This window comes from Sarcophilus harrisii, chromosome 1 (genome assembly GCF_902635505.1).
Source record: "Sarcophilus harrisii chromosome 1, mSarHar1.11, whole genome shotgun sequence".
Lineage (NCBI taxonomy): Eukaryota > Metazoa > Chordata > Mammalia > Dasyuromorphia > Dasyuridae > Sarcophilus > Sarcophilus harrisii.
In genome coordinates, this window is record NC_045426.1 from 333,226,429 (window position 1) to 333,241,576 (window position 15,148).

Here is a 15,148-nt window from a genome sequence, read left to right on the forward strand (position 1 = left end):
TATCAATCAATATATATTTATTTATTAAATGCCCACTATATGCCAGGCACTGTGCTAAGCACTGGGAATACAAAAACAGAAAAAAGGCAAACCATGCTATTAAAGAGCTCACAACATAATGTAGGCAGGGCAATTAGATGGCACAGTGGATAGAGTACTATCCCTGCAGTCAGAAGGACCTGAGTTCAAATCCAGCCTCAAACATTTACTATTTACTATTTACTAGCTTGTGACCCTGGACTCCAGTTGCCTTACCAAAAAAAATAGTGGGGGGAAAATACACACATACAAACAGGCTATATATAGAACAGGAAATTATATTATTATTTTTATATATAGATTAAACTATATATGTAATTAAAAGAGGGACAGCACTAAAAATAAGAGGAGTTGGGAAAGACTTCTCGTAGAAGATGAGATTTTAAATGGGATTTAATGAAAGCCAGGCAAGGCAGCAGGCAGACATGAGGAGGGAGATATGGACTCTCACTAGAATGTCCCAACACCATATATAAGGAGGACTCTGGGCCATATGTTTGGAGGGGTATTCCACATGTAGAGTTCAACAATATATTTATCAATAATGACTTGCCATATAAAAGCAAAAGCAGGGAATCAGATCAGATCATCAGTTCCAGAATGTGCTTGGTGCTTTATAACCCCTAATGAAAAACCATTCCAGCTTTCTGTTTTATTTTCATGCTTTTGTGCTTTTTCTCCCTCACTGAGTTTGATTGTCATCTTGCCCCTATGAGTTCTTGGGGAGGAGCAGCATCAGCCATGTATTGCTGATAGGCGCCTCTGAACATGAATATCTTCACTCAAAAACATGCAGCCTCTCATGTGATATACCATCTTCTTCCTATGTAGGGCAAGACTTGCCTCTCACCCATTCTTTTATTCTTAAGTCCTATCTCAAGTGCTCAATAATGTTGATCCCCAAAACAGAATTAGACGATTATACTATCCAGGACTACTGTTTTTAGCTATCTTATATTTTGGTCTGCCTTTAGGTACTGTTACCACCTAATTGGCCTCCCTCCTTTTTAAAGACGATTACCTATGACTCTGGTAATTAGCTTAACCCTAGGTCCCAGACCCATGACTATGAATCCCATGATCAGGGGCAAATTCTTTGTATTTGTATAGGCATTCGTGGGCCTGTACAGGTGCACGTTTGTAGGGAGTTGTTAGTATTAGCATTGGTTGTAGGTATAATCTAGTCATGTCAAGAGAGGAGACATTCCATCTCCTGGAAAGTCCTGTTCATGCCTTAAAGAGGTTATGGGAAAGATAAGATCCCAGAGCAGTAGCATCCCATTGGTACAGTCCTGGAGATTGGCACCCTGGAGCACAACCCCACTTGCCTAATTCTAGGTTTGGCTTGGTTCTTCCTCGTAATTACATAGTGAGAGTGAATATATGACCAAGAGTCAAGAACCATGGATATTATAGTCCTGACTACCATTTTCTAACCATGTGAGCAACAATTTGAACAATTCACTTTGCTCCTGGACCCCAATTTCTGTGTTTGCAAGATAAAGGGATTGGAATAGATGATGGATAAAGTTCCTTGTAATTCTAATGTTCTCTCTCTCTCTCTCTCTCTCTCTCTCTCTCTATATATATATATATATATATATATATATATATATATATATATGACTTCCATTTTATCCCAAGCCAAAATAGGGGCCTGGGTAAGAAAAAGGGGGTATTTTGTGGTATTTGATATGATTATTTTAGACCTGAGATTTTGTAGGGATTGAAAAGGAGCTTTTCCATATCCCTAATAATATGGGGACATAGTTTCTTGGGTACAGAGGAACTTTCCCAAATCCCCAAAAGTCCATTGGGTGACAACAGCCCTCAGAGTATAGTATCATAGAGAGAGCTTTGGATTTGCGGTCCTGAGTTCAAATGTTTCTCAGTTTCTTCATATGTAAAAAGCAAGGTGAGACTTGATAACTAGAGGGTCCTCCTAACTCTAGAACTGATCTGTGATCTTGTAACAGGAATTCTAGGGCTAAGGATAGGACTTTCTGGGCCAGAGATGATGTGATGAGCAAGTGGGGACAAGAGCAAGCTTTTCATCTGAGTCTGTGGATCTCACCTGTTGTTTTGTTTTTTCAGCCCAGCTTTCGAGAGCTCAGACATGCCCCGGTTCCAGGATGCTCAGAGAGATGTGGCGAAGAGCATTGTATCTCTGACTTACTCAATGCCTTTTTCTCATTCTCCTCTCCAGTGCTGGAGAAAACCAGCCACAACCTTACCAGTGATTAAATCTTTCAGTTTCTCTTCCAGAGCCAACACCTGCACCTGAGCCCTTTAAAAAGAAAGATGTGGTCGAGATTTTGTCTCATAAGAAGGCCTATAATACATGTAAGTGGAAGTGTATGTTTGGTGGGCTGGTCAGCAAAAGCAAAAGGGATAATTCGGGGGCTCTATCTGGGAAAATGAGGAACATGATAAACAAATTGTATGGGAATAGTGGCACAGATTATTAAAAAGAACTGCCATTTATTGTTGGAGTTCTTAAATCCATTAGCTCAGGAAAGGAGCTGAGAATAGAGAAGGCACTTCATCTCACTAGGAATTCACTGAAGTCGCTTGTTTTCCTTTGCTGTGTATACCAGGGGTGTCAAACACCTAGGAGGTGACAGAATTGCTGGGGGCAACACTCAGGAGTGCTATATTTAACAAAATAAATAAAAATACAATAGAAGATAATGTTAATATGTGGTTTTCTAAGTCAGGATGCAACCGGTAGGGATCCCTACATAAGGCTTAATGGCCATGTTTGTATTTGAGTTTGATACCAGTGGTGTAGACCGCCCAACTGTGGATAAATGCCCAGATGAGATACCACCCCCAGGCATTTAGACATTCAGGTGGGGAAAAAGGCAATTTTACCCAGGAGGAGGTGTTGGTGTGAAACCAAGGCAGATCATCTCTGTAAATCTTAAAGAACTTTGTTTCTGGACCAGACCTTTGTTTTCATTGGTAGAGTAAGTTTCTAGTGAGAACTTTCCTGGAACAATGTCAATGGGCATGTGCTTCTAGAATCAGTGTGGCCTGCTGTGCTGAGGCTTGAGGGGATTTGTATGGGATTCCCAGCCAGCCCTGTAGAGGCAGGACTCCACTCCCATACCCCACAGCTACCTCCCTGATCTGCCTCCAAGGGCACTCTTGTTGCTCCTGGATCAGTTGAGATGGCCCAGACCTTTACAGTTCCCTCCAGGCAGCAGGGCAGGGTGGCATTGCAGAAGGTGGGCAGCACCAGACAGTGGGGCTGCCTGTCCTTTTGGATCTCAGAAAGGAGCTAGGTGACTGGGGGCCAGTCAGTCTCCTCTCTCTTGCAATAAATGAGCTCTAAGGCTCTGCAGCTCTGGGAGCCTCTGCTGACCCTAAGCCTGAGTGGGATGTGAAACCCAGAGGTCTACAACAGCTGGCAATGGGACTCAGCTGACACTGAGGGGCTCACAGAGGTTCTATCCTGTGGGTCTGTCCTGGGGCTGTGGATGGACCCGAGGGCATGGCAGTGACTGGCTGAGTAGTCAGGCAGGCCCCTCTTCTCTCTTAACAACTCCTCTGTGTACCTCTTCTTTCTTCTACATTCTCCAGCTATCCTCATTGCTCACCTGAAGCTGTCTCCACCTGAGCTCCGTCAGATCCTCATGAACATGGAGAGCGAGAGGCTGGAGCCATCCCACCTCAAGCAGCTCCTCTTGTATGCTCCCGATGCCGAGGAAGAGAAGCGCTATCAGGGTTATCGGGACAACTCCAGCCAGCTGAGCGAACCGGACCAGTTTGTGCTGCAGGTGACATGCCAGGGCCACTTACTGGGCCAATCTTACCTGGTGGCTCCCAGCACTATCTTCTCTGAGCACTCTTTCTAGAAAAGTGTTCCATTTTAAAAGAATGCTCCCAACTCCCCTAAAATCCAAGAATCGTCAGTCCACAATGGACCCTGAGCTAGAACTCAGGCCTCTCAAATGCTAATGCAACATCTGAAATACTTCTCTGCTTCACAGTAAAGGAAGGAGATAAGAATTTATTAAACACCTACTATGTGCACTGTGCTAAACACTTTATCAATATTATCTCATTAGACCCTCAAAATAATCCTGAAAGGTAGGGGTTACTATTATTTTTTTCCATTTTATAGTTGAGGAAATTAGAGCAGAAGTTAAGTGTCTTGCCTGGAATCATATAGCTGGTTATGTCTAAGGATGAATTTAAATTCAAGTCTTCCTGACCCCAGATCCAGGGCTCTTTCCATTGTGCTTCGCTGCCATTCATTTATTCAATATATTTTTAAGATAGAGTGAGTGGAAAAATGGCCAGTAAAGCTAGAAAGGGTTCAGGCCTTCCCTCTGATCCTGACCCAAAGCAAGTCACTTAATCTCTCAGTGTTCTGCAGAGAAGATGCCAGCTTGCTTAGATGGAGGGAGTTTCCTCACTTTTACCAGTGGGATCACAAGTCCAGTCTCTATTCCTATTCCTTTATTAAACACCTACAGTGTGTCAAACATTGTACTTTTGTTATTGGGAGAGTCACAAAGCTTAGACTAAAAAGAGGTACCCAACTGCCCTTTTGGGTAGTCAAATAAAAGATAAGATACAAACACTTTTAGGAAATGTTTCCGTGCAGCTCCCATAAGTCCCTAGCATTGCATTTGGAAGCCCATTTTTGCTTTTTCAATAGGTTTATGTGGGAAGAAGCCTTCTATGACCCCTGGGACATGCATGGCTCCCAACTAGTAAGAAGTAGCAGGGGTCTTAGATGCTTCCTTAGGTTAGTGGAAGGAATACTTCCACTGGTGGAGAAGGGGAAGCATTCTGGGTGAGATGGCCTTAATAAGGCACTTCACCTCAGTTTTCCTATAAAATTCCTGTAAATCCTGTGAATCAGGATTAATAGTCCCTGCCTGACTCACCAATCTGTTATGTGAATCAAATGAGACAATGGGGCATTGAAGACTGCTTACATGTGAAGGAAGACTTGGGCTCCTGTTCATTCTGTCTAATACTGACCATGTGGGTGACCTTGGGCAAGTAACATAAGCTCTGGCTTTGTTTCCTCATCTGTAAAATGAGGGGAGTTAGATTCCTTGTCCTCTAAGATTTCTCCCAATTCTCAATCTAAAATCCTGACTTTTTTTCCTTTTTTGTAATCCAATTTATGATTTCACTGATATTAGAACTCTTGGAAAGGTAACTTCCACCTATTCAAGGAGACCACTGTTCATCAGTACTCTCTCCTAGAAAGTGCCCAGACAACTCCGAGGTTAGGATTTGCTCAGATTCCCCTGGCCAAGGTATGTCAGAGACACCTAGTGCAGCATGTTGATTCTCTTAGTCTTTAATAAAAATAATCAGAATTATTTTGATTACTCCCAAGATTTTTATTCAATTACCAAAAAAGTGATCATTTTATCCACTTGTACCATCATCTACTGAACATCAAAGGCAAAGGAATAGTCTAAGGAAAGCCCTTTGTGTCCCAGGACCATTTCTATCTGAATTCCATTAAATAAATGACAATAAAGGGAAGCATCCACTTATCCCACATTATCTCCGTTTTTGTCTATTCTTGGGGGACTTGTCCAAGGAAAGGAGGAAAGATGAGTAGGTATAGTCCGGGAGACACTGCTATACTCCAGGAACAGGGTGATGAGGTTAGTCAGGTGGGGTCACAGGCAGCCTTGCTCTTGCTGAACATTCCCCTTACATCTCTATTCTGTTTAGATGCTGTCCGTCCCAGAATATAAAACCCGGCTGCGCAGCCTCCATTTCAAGACTACCCTGCAGGAGAAGACTGAGGAGATCAAAGGCAGCTATGAGTGTGTGCACCAAGCTTCCTTGGAGCTCAAGAATAGCAAGAAGCTTGCCAAGATCTTAGAGGTGAGAATCACTTACCCTCCTGGGATTCTTTCTCCCACCCAGCAGGCTTCTCGTCCTGACTAGAGAGAGAGAGATGGGAAAATGGTTCTTTGGCAACTGCCAAGTCTCACCTGTTTCCTTCTCCTACCTTCTTTTCTTCCTCTTCTTTCCTGTTTCTTCCTTTTCCCATTTTCCTCTCCTTTTGCCTTATTATAGAGCTCATGAATATTGCAAGACTGTAAAATCTTAGGCTACAGAATGTTAGATCTTAGAACATAGAACACAGATTATCAGAGCTAGATAGAGACCTCAGAACATAGGACATAAAATGTCAGAATGGAAAGGACCTTAAAAGAGAAACAAAACATTCAGAACAGAAAGGACTCTTGGAACCCACCTAAGCTAGCTATCTCATTTTATAAGTGAGTCAAGTAGGGCTCAAGAAAAATGATTTACTCAAGATCACATACCTAGTTAGCAAGAGAGCTTTGATTAAATCTCTGGATACAACTCCTTAGCCTTTGCTAATTTTTTAAAAATTTAATTCACTTTTCAAATGAAGATCAGACTTTTTGCCCTCCTATTTCCCTTCCAAAGCCCCTTGTAAGTGGGAAGACAAGAAAAGAAAAAAAAAAAAAAAACGAACAGTTACAGTTGCACAGTACAAAATGTCTCATTGATTACATCTAAAAAAGTTATGTCTTAAATCTGTACTCTGTATCTAATATCTCTCTGTCAGGAGTTGGGCAGCATGCTTCATCATAAGCCCTCAAGTATTGTGGTTGGTCATTGTATTAGTCAGTTCCCAATTTTTCTTTTTAAAAAGATATATTTTATTTTAATGAGCCCATTACAAATGTGCATAGTTAATCAAAACAACTTCTAATCGGCTATATCTGAAAATATATTTGTCTCTGTACTTTGAGTCCTTCAACTCTCTACCTTCAGCTCTCATCATTAGCCCTTGAGGATGTTAATTGATCATTAAACTGATAAGAGTTCAGCACAATAGAATTCCATCGCATTTATATACCAACTTGTTCATCCATTTTTTAATTTGTGGAAACGTATTCCCTTAGATTACTATTCTTTGCCATCTAAAAAGGGTTGTAAATAGTGTTGCATATCCTTAGAATTTGCTTTGTTTAGGACTAATCCTTCTTCTATCCTCCTTCTAATTCCCTCCTCACCTTTTTCTTCCTATTTCATTGTTGAATGAAATGTATTTATGTACTAAATCATATGTGTGTGTGTGCTTCCTTCTTTTGACTAATTCAAGAGTGAGATTCAAATGTCAGTCATTCACTCTCATCTCCTCCTCCTTGTTTGTGTAGATGTTTACTTGTGCACCCTGATTTTATGAGATAATTTTCTCTAATCATCCTTTCCCTTCTGCCTCCCTCCATACCTTTCACACTCCCTGCCCCAATATATTCTTCTTTCGTCTTTCCATTCTTTTCTAAAATAATTAAGTCATAGAAGAATCACTCCCAGACCTTGTCTAAGTTGATTCCTTCTGGGAACCCTCAGGATGATAGAATTAGAGAGGACATAAGCATTATCTCCCTATATTTAAATATAAGCATTTTATCTTTGTCTAGTCCATTATCACTGGTTTTGCTTGCTTATTTTTTCATGTTTCTCTTCTCTCTTATTTTTGTAATTCAAAGTTTCTCCATAATTCTGGTCTTTTCATCAAGAATGCTTAGAAACCTACTCATTATTTCATTAAAGGTTGACATTTCCCCCGTACAATTTTCAGTTACACATCTACATTTTTGTATTCTGTAATATCATATTCCAAGCTCTCTACTTCTTCATAGGGGGAGCTTTAAATCATATGTGATCCTAACCAGTTCCTCACTACATGAATATATTTTCTCTCTGGCTACTTGCAATATTTTTTCTTTGCCTGAAAAGCTTTGAATTTTAGCTATCATGTTCCTAGGAGTTTTCATTTGGGGGTTATTTCAGGAGGTGACCAATAGACTCTATTTCTGCTTTGCTCTCTGGTTCTAAGAGATCTGGTCAGTTTTCTTTTAAGATTTCTTGAATATATGTCTAGACTTTTTTTTGTCCCAGTATATCAGATAATTCAGTGACTCTTTTTTTTAAAACACACATTGCTTTACAAATCATGTTGAGACAGAAAAATCAGAGCAAAAGGGAAAAAACCATTGGAGAGATTAAAAGAAAAAAACAGAAAAAAGAAGTGAACATAGCATGTGTTGATTTACATTTAGTCTTTTTTGTTCTTTTTCTGCATGCTGATGGCATTTTCTGTCTAACATCTATTGGGATTGCTTTGAATCATTGAACCACTGAGAAGAATCGAATCTTTCATAGTTGATCATCGCACATTCTTGCTATTATCATGTACGATATATTCCTGGTTCTGCTTGTTTTGCTCAGCATCTGTTCATGTAAATCTTTCCAGGCTTTCTAAAATCAGCTTCTTCATCACTTTTTTATAGAAAAATAATATTCAATTACCTTCCTATACTACAACTTTTTCAGCCATTCCCCAGTTAATGAGCATCTACTCATTTTCCAATTCTTTGCTACCACAAAAAGAGCTGCTACAAACATTTTTTCCCATGTGTATCCTTTTCCCTTTTTTATGATTTTTTTGGGATACAGACCCAGTAATGGCACTGCTGAGTCAAAGGGTATGCAGAGTTTTATAGCCCTTTGGGCCTACTTCCAAATTGCTCTCCAGAATGGTTGTATCATTTCACAACTCCACCAACAATGTATTAGTGTCCCAGTTTCCCCACTTCCCCTCCAACATTTATTATTATCTTTTCTTGTAATTCAACGATTCTTAAATTTTTCCTCAATCTGTCTTCTAAGGTAGGTATTTTTTGGGGAGAGGTAATGTAAGATAAGATGCCTTACATTTTTTTCCTATTTTTTAAATCTTTTAACTTTAATATTTTTTGTTGCCACATGGAGTAATTAGCTTCTTGTTCAGTCCATTTGAATTTTCAGCAAGTTTGTTGCTTAAGTAAGATTTTAAACTTCTTGTACTAAGCTTTTAATCTCCTTTCTAGTTTTTTCTCTTATAGTCCTCATTTATTTTATGATTTTTTTCTTCAAGCATTTTCATTCGAACCAAAAAATATTTTTTAACTTTTGATTCATTTCTTCCAGGAATTCAAGTTGAGTGCTCATATTGGATTTTTCTCTGAGGCAATGCTTATAGATGTTTTGGAGTCATTCTTTTCTGCATTCTTCATTCTGTTTTTTGTTTGTTTATTTGTTTGACATTCTTCCAACCAACTTTCTCAATTCAGATTTGATGTTAGGGCTGGGCTCTGCACTGCTCTCAGATGGAAGGTCTGACCTGATCTTGTTGCTGCTTTTAGGGAATATTGACTGTTGTGTTATTCCAGAATCTCAGGGACAAAATGGGGACCTGCAAGCTTTCAATACTTCCAAGATGGATTGACCCATGGCAAAATCTGATTGCTGCCTTCCTGGGTTGAGTTTCAAGTTCCTGCTGAGTTTGGATCAGAGCAAGAGCAGTCTTCTGCTGGACTCTGCCCCTATCAACCAGATGGAATGTTCTCTTGACTCAGAGTGGTGGAACCATAGGCTCCCCTTTGGTCTGGGATTTTTGCTTCATAATTCTTCTGCAAGCCGGACTAGATTTTGGAAGTTAGACCTTGCTTTGTGCCTGCTACTGATGCTAAATTGTAAATCATCTCCTTTCTTGGGTATACTGCCCAGGTTTCCCTACCTGAAAACAACTCTGCAAACCATTTCCCACTCCCTCCTAGAGCTGCAGCCTAGGGCTGAATAATGAATAATCAAGGGACCATTTGGCCCCACTCCCCGTCACAGTGCCATTTTGGATCTAGGGGTGCTTTCCTCTTGCCCTGATACATAGCTTCTCCCTGGGTGCTGGAGTGTTCCACAAGTAGCATGCTTGTGGTCTGATTTGCCCCCTGAGTCCTCAGATCTTCCTGTTTCTCTCATAAGCCCAGCTGGGCTGGATAAAGGACTCACTGTGACTTTTTCTGGACTTCCCATCAGGATTCATTTTGGTGCATTTTTTAGATTTGTTAGGAGGCACTTACAGAGAAAATCTCACTACATTGCTTCCTATCACTTTCACTGCTCCCTCCTCCCCCATCCCTACACTGCCAGTGACTTCCTACACAGGGGACTCTTTGGTCACTAGTACTTACCTCCATTAATGGGGTCTTCTCATGTCATTTTCATTCCTACAGTGTATTGCCTGTGCTTAGACATGCTCCACGCCTAATAGCAGGTTTCTTCCAGGCAGGGACAGATCAGCACAATTTGTCCTGCCTAGGGAAATGTAGACAAGGGTAGAGTGGGAGAGCCTTGGAAGGCCCACAAATTGAGTTCTAGCCTTTTCTTAGTAGATCACAGTGTTTCATCCCCCTGTTAACATTTTTCTTTTCTTGGTCTTTCTTCCTCCTTTATTTCTCCTTCCCTCTCCTCATCATATCGCTGGTTAGCTCCTACCACTTGCAGCCAGGTTCTGGATGTCAGAAATAAGATTCTCCAACTCGTTTCAGCCTGAGGAGCAGGATGGGAAGAAAGGCACTTATATGTTACTAATCTCTACTCCAAAGAGCAAAGAGATTCCTGAAAGTGAATCAGCAGAAGCCTTTCCCCAGCCCTGCCTCCTCTCCACAGAATTTTAGGGCTCAATATTGCAGAAAGTAAAAATTCTTTGCTGCTTTAGTCCTTTCTGGATCCCTGCCTTCAGGACCAGCTGGGCTAGGATGGTCAGTGCTGAGGAAAGCAGCTCCTGGCAGCAGAAACAATGGTCACGGGTTTAAAGGACGTTTCTGGGCAATGACAAAGAGAAAGATTTAACCTAAAGGGAAAAATACACAGAAATTCTGAATGTGCCTTCAGCCTGCAGTCGGTGACTGGATAATTTTTAAGGTCCACAAGATCTGAGATCTGAGAGATCTGAGCTTCATTCCTGCTGTCTCTCCTTGATGCATTCAAGGAGAAGGCAAAATAGTTCACCCCTTGGTGTTGCCCAAGTATCACATCCCCCCACTCCCGCCCCCCCCCCAAATTCATTATGAGAAGTGAGCAAGAATAGAGATGAATCTCACTATTTACCCTAGAGAAGGTAGAAGGTAGACAAGCACTGAGAAAACAGTGGGCCAATTTCTCCCTTGCTTTCTCTATTGGGGGGAAAGTCAAGAGTTAAGCTTAACTATGGGCATCTGGGGGTGGAGAGAAAGGAAGATGCCTTTCTTCCTTGTGAGGGAGGGAATATTTGTTGAGTGTGACCTGATAAAGTAGTGGGTGCTTTCTCTCTTGGCAGTTTGTACTTGCAATGGGCAACTATCTCAACAATGGACAGCCCAAGACCAACAAGACCACAGGCTTCAAAATCAACTTCTTAACTGAGGTAAGGAGTCTGGTAATCTCAAAGCCAGAGGTGTGGAAGGTCTGGACTAGGGCTGTGGTCTTGGGCAAAGTGATGAGAAGGCAGATAAAAGACATATTATGCAGGAAGAATTGACATAGTTTGTAGTAAGAGATAAATGAAAAGGAAAACAATTGAAATTAAATTTGAATGCTGGAACCTAAGGGGCTAGAAGTGTAGATTAGCAACAATGGGAAATTTTTAATAAAGAGTTAATTTTGAGGGATTAATGAAGGGTTAACTTGTACATGTTATTTTGCATGCTTATGTTATTTTTCACTTGTCACTGGGATATCTAGGGGAAGACACCCTATAAACTGATATGGGTCAGAATCAGCAAGGCCTGAAGCTAAAATTTTGAAGAAAGAGTTATGAAAACTCAGGGAAATTTGTTCCACAGAAAAATTCAGAAAAGCTACATGGGAGTATCTAAATAAAGGCTTTTATCACCTCTACCAGTGAATTTTGCAGGATACTGAATATGAAGCCAAATTTCAACTGTATCATTGTATTTTCATTATCCTTATAAATCAAATGTATAGTAGGAATTTGATGTCATATGACCAGTGTTTCAGTCCTGACTCTTCTATTAACTATAAGTTAGTTCACTTCTTTGGGCCTTAGGCAACCCCCTGTAAAATCAAGAGGTTGAACTCAATGATCTCTAATGATTGCTTCTAGCTGAAAATACTATACTATAATAACCAAATTGCTTCTAACCATAAATATCATAGCAATTAAATCTTCTGGAATGTGATAGTTTGGTTGATGTCACCTACTAGAAACAAATCCTAGAATGAAACAAAAGCTAAGGACTAGAAGACTGTTTGCAGTAAATACCAAAGGAATGTTGTGTCAGGTTCCCTCCCATGGCATGGAGATTCATGTGGGAAAATCACATGACAAACCTTCATAGTTTATCAGTTTCCCTAGGTTTTGGCACAGCTCTACCACAAATAGCCAGAAATGTTCCAGGTTTAATCTATGCAACATGGTAGAGAGATCGCTGGTGCTAATCTAGGGACCTGGGATGAAGTGAATTCCTGCCTCAAATTTGCTAATGTCAAAGAAAAATATATATAAATGTTAATGATGTGCACTTCTTTAGACTAAAGTCAACTAGAAACAATTTCATTTGCCATTAATCTAAATCCAAGCATTTTTAATCTAGGAAGAAAAATGCCCAGAATGGTATTGTCCTGCTGTGGATTTTTCTCTACCCCAAAATAAATTGAAGTAACATTTATAGGAATCTTGAATAAGGGAAAGACCATATACTAAAGTACAATTCTTGGTTAATATTCCAGAACACTGTTGTTCAGTCATTCAGTGGAGTGCAACTCTTCATGACACCATGGACCATAGCACTCCAAGTCTTTCTGTTCTCCATTTTCTCTCACTGTCTGTCTAGGTTTGTGTTCATGGTTTCCATGATAACCATCTATGCATCTCATCCTCTTTTTCCCCTTTTCCTTTTGCCTTCAATCTTTCCCAAGGTCAGGGCCTTTTCCAATGAGTCCTATCTTCTCATTATGTGATCAAAGTATTTAAGCTAAATCAGTATTTAATAACCTTTCAATGAATAGTTCAAACTAAGCCTTTAAGCATTGACAGATATGATTTCCTTGCTGGCCAAGGGACTCTAAAAAGTCTTTTCTAATATCACAGTTTGAAATTCTATGGCACTCAGCTTTCTTTATAGTCCAACTCTCACAGCCACATATTGGTCCTGGAAAACTATAGCTTGCAGAGGGCCAGAACTCTGGAGAAGTGTACTGGAAACAAGGATACTTACAACAAGGTGTTAACTCAGTGGAATTCATGAGATAATGGTTCTCTAGTTTATATATACTTAGTACTTAGCATGGTGATGTAATGGTTCTCTAGTTCACACATATTCAGTATGCTGTAATGATGTAATTGCAATTGGGTATTTAAGGGCTGAGAGAATTGGGGACATAGTCAGTCAGAGTGAACAGACTGTGAAGGAGACAAGAAAGAGTTTAGACTATGTGAAGACCGCGTATTTTAAAATCAGCCAGAGTCAGGAATTCAGGTTAGGGGAAAATCGTCAGTCTTTATTCTCAGTGAAGAAAGATCGGAGGTGGAAGAGAATGGGCAATAGCAATGTGTGTAGCTGAGTCAAGAAGCTAGCTAGACCAGCAGCCACACAACCAGCAGCTAGGAGCATTCAACCCAGGCCCAATCTCTCCCAGCTTCTCTTCCTGTCTCTCTCTGCCTCCACCCACCAAAATCGTCATTTCCTATACAATACATCAGGACTTGCACAGAGAGTGGGTGGGGGCCATTCTTTATCCAAGCATGTATATTAATAGAGTGTAGTCCAATTATTATTTAGCCTCACGTCCTTGGGACCTCAGTACATCAACTCAAGCCTCAGCCCATTACAATACTATTCCTGACCATCCTTGTGGTGACTATCCTGCTGAGACCAAGGCCCGTCCAGAGGATCTCCAGAAAGCTAGCCTGGACATTACAATAGCTTTAGACCTTTGTCAGTGAGGTGAGGCCTTTTTTTTGGTACGCTATTCAGATTTGGCCATATTTTCTTTCTAAGAAGCGTCTTTTAATTTCATGGCTGCAATCACTGTCTGCATTGATCCTTAAACCCAAAAATATAAAATCTGACACTGCTTCCATTTCTTCTTCCTCTATGTGCCAGGAAATGACAGGGACCAGTTGCTAAGATCTTATTATTTATTTTTTTTGATGTTAAGTTTCAAGACAGCTATTACATATTACCCTCACCAAGAGGCTTCTTAATTCTTCTTCACTTTCTACCACTACAGTAATATCATCTAATATCTGAGATTGTTGATATTTCTCTTAGCAACCTTAATTCCTGCTTTTGATTCATCTAGCCTAGAATTTCACTGGACATACTCTGCATTTAAGTTAAATAAATAAGGTGATTATTGTCACCTCCCCATACTCCTTTTACAATCTTAAACAGATTAATGTTCCACGTTTGATTCTGTGGTTTCTTGGCCCACCTACAGGTGCCTCAGGAGAGATGATCTCCCATCTTTTTGCAGAATTGCCACATATTTTTGTGATCCACACAGTCACTACTCATTCCTCAATTCTCTCCTTGGCCTCTCCTCTCAAGGATTGAAAAGACATCAGGAGTTCTTAAACTTTTTCCACTTGCAACCCCTTTTTGCCTGATAAATGTTTACTCAGCCTCAGATATATAGGTATATAAAATTGGTATACAAATCAAAGATTTACTGATAATAAATCATAAAGAAGTTTATTTTAAAACAATTCTTTAGTATACATACAACTTTACCATTTATGAAAGATGAAAGCAAATGCATACTAATGAGATGGATGTGCTTATTTATTTTTACATAAAGAATTTAATTAAGGAATTATGCTAATTGTTGCCATCTTTTCATGATCCCTGTGTTCAGTTACATGATCCTATAAGGCAGTGGGATCCACAGTTTAAGAAGCTTTTTTCTAAATAACTTGAAGTCACTTCCATTGAGTGCTAGGATTTAAATAAGACCCAGAAATGTTTATCTCCTTTAATCTATTAAGAGGTAGGCCTTAATTTTGTTCTAGCCACTGTTCTGAATATTATTTCTTTAACATTTTCAGTTGAACTAAAAAAAGCAGGTTTTAATATGCTTACATGTTAGTTATGCAACTCCAGAAAAAGCATTAGGTACTTTGTCTCTTTCCTCTTCTGTAAAACAAGGAAGAAGGTTGGACTAGATTTCTATAAGTTGTAAATTTGCAAATGTATGAAAAATAAAATTTCACTTCAGATATTATCTGTGAGACCCCACTTATCTCTTTCTGTTCAGT

General features: G+C 39.9%; 1 protein-coding gene across 5 annotated transcripts in view; it reads left to right on the forward strand.

Annotated features, from left to right (window-relative positions):
- GRID2IP (Grid2 interacting protein) overlaps window positions 1-15,148 on the forward strand; it is a 115,336-nt gene that overhangs the window by 83,239 nt on the left and 16,949 nt on the right. For all 5 annotated transcript variants that reach the window (XM_031945573.1, XM_031945571.1, XM_031945569.1 and 2 more), the window contains exons 14-17: window positions 2,305-2,382; window positions 3,625-3,821; window positions 5,752-5,907; window positions 11,207-11,293. In XM_031945573.1, the coding sequence (XP_031801433.1) occupies window positions 2,305-2,382; window positions 3,625-3,821; window positions 5,752-5,907; window positions 11,207-11,293 (518 nt within the window). The remainder of the gene's footprint in view (window positions 1-2,304; window positions 2,383-3,624; window positions 3,822-5,751; window positions 5,908-11,206; window positions 11,294-15,148) is intronic.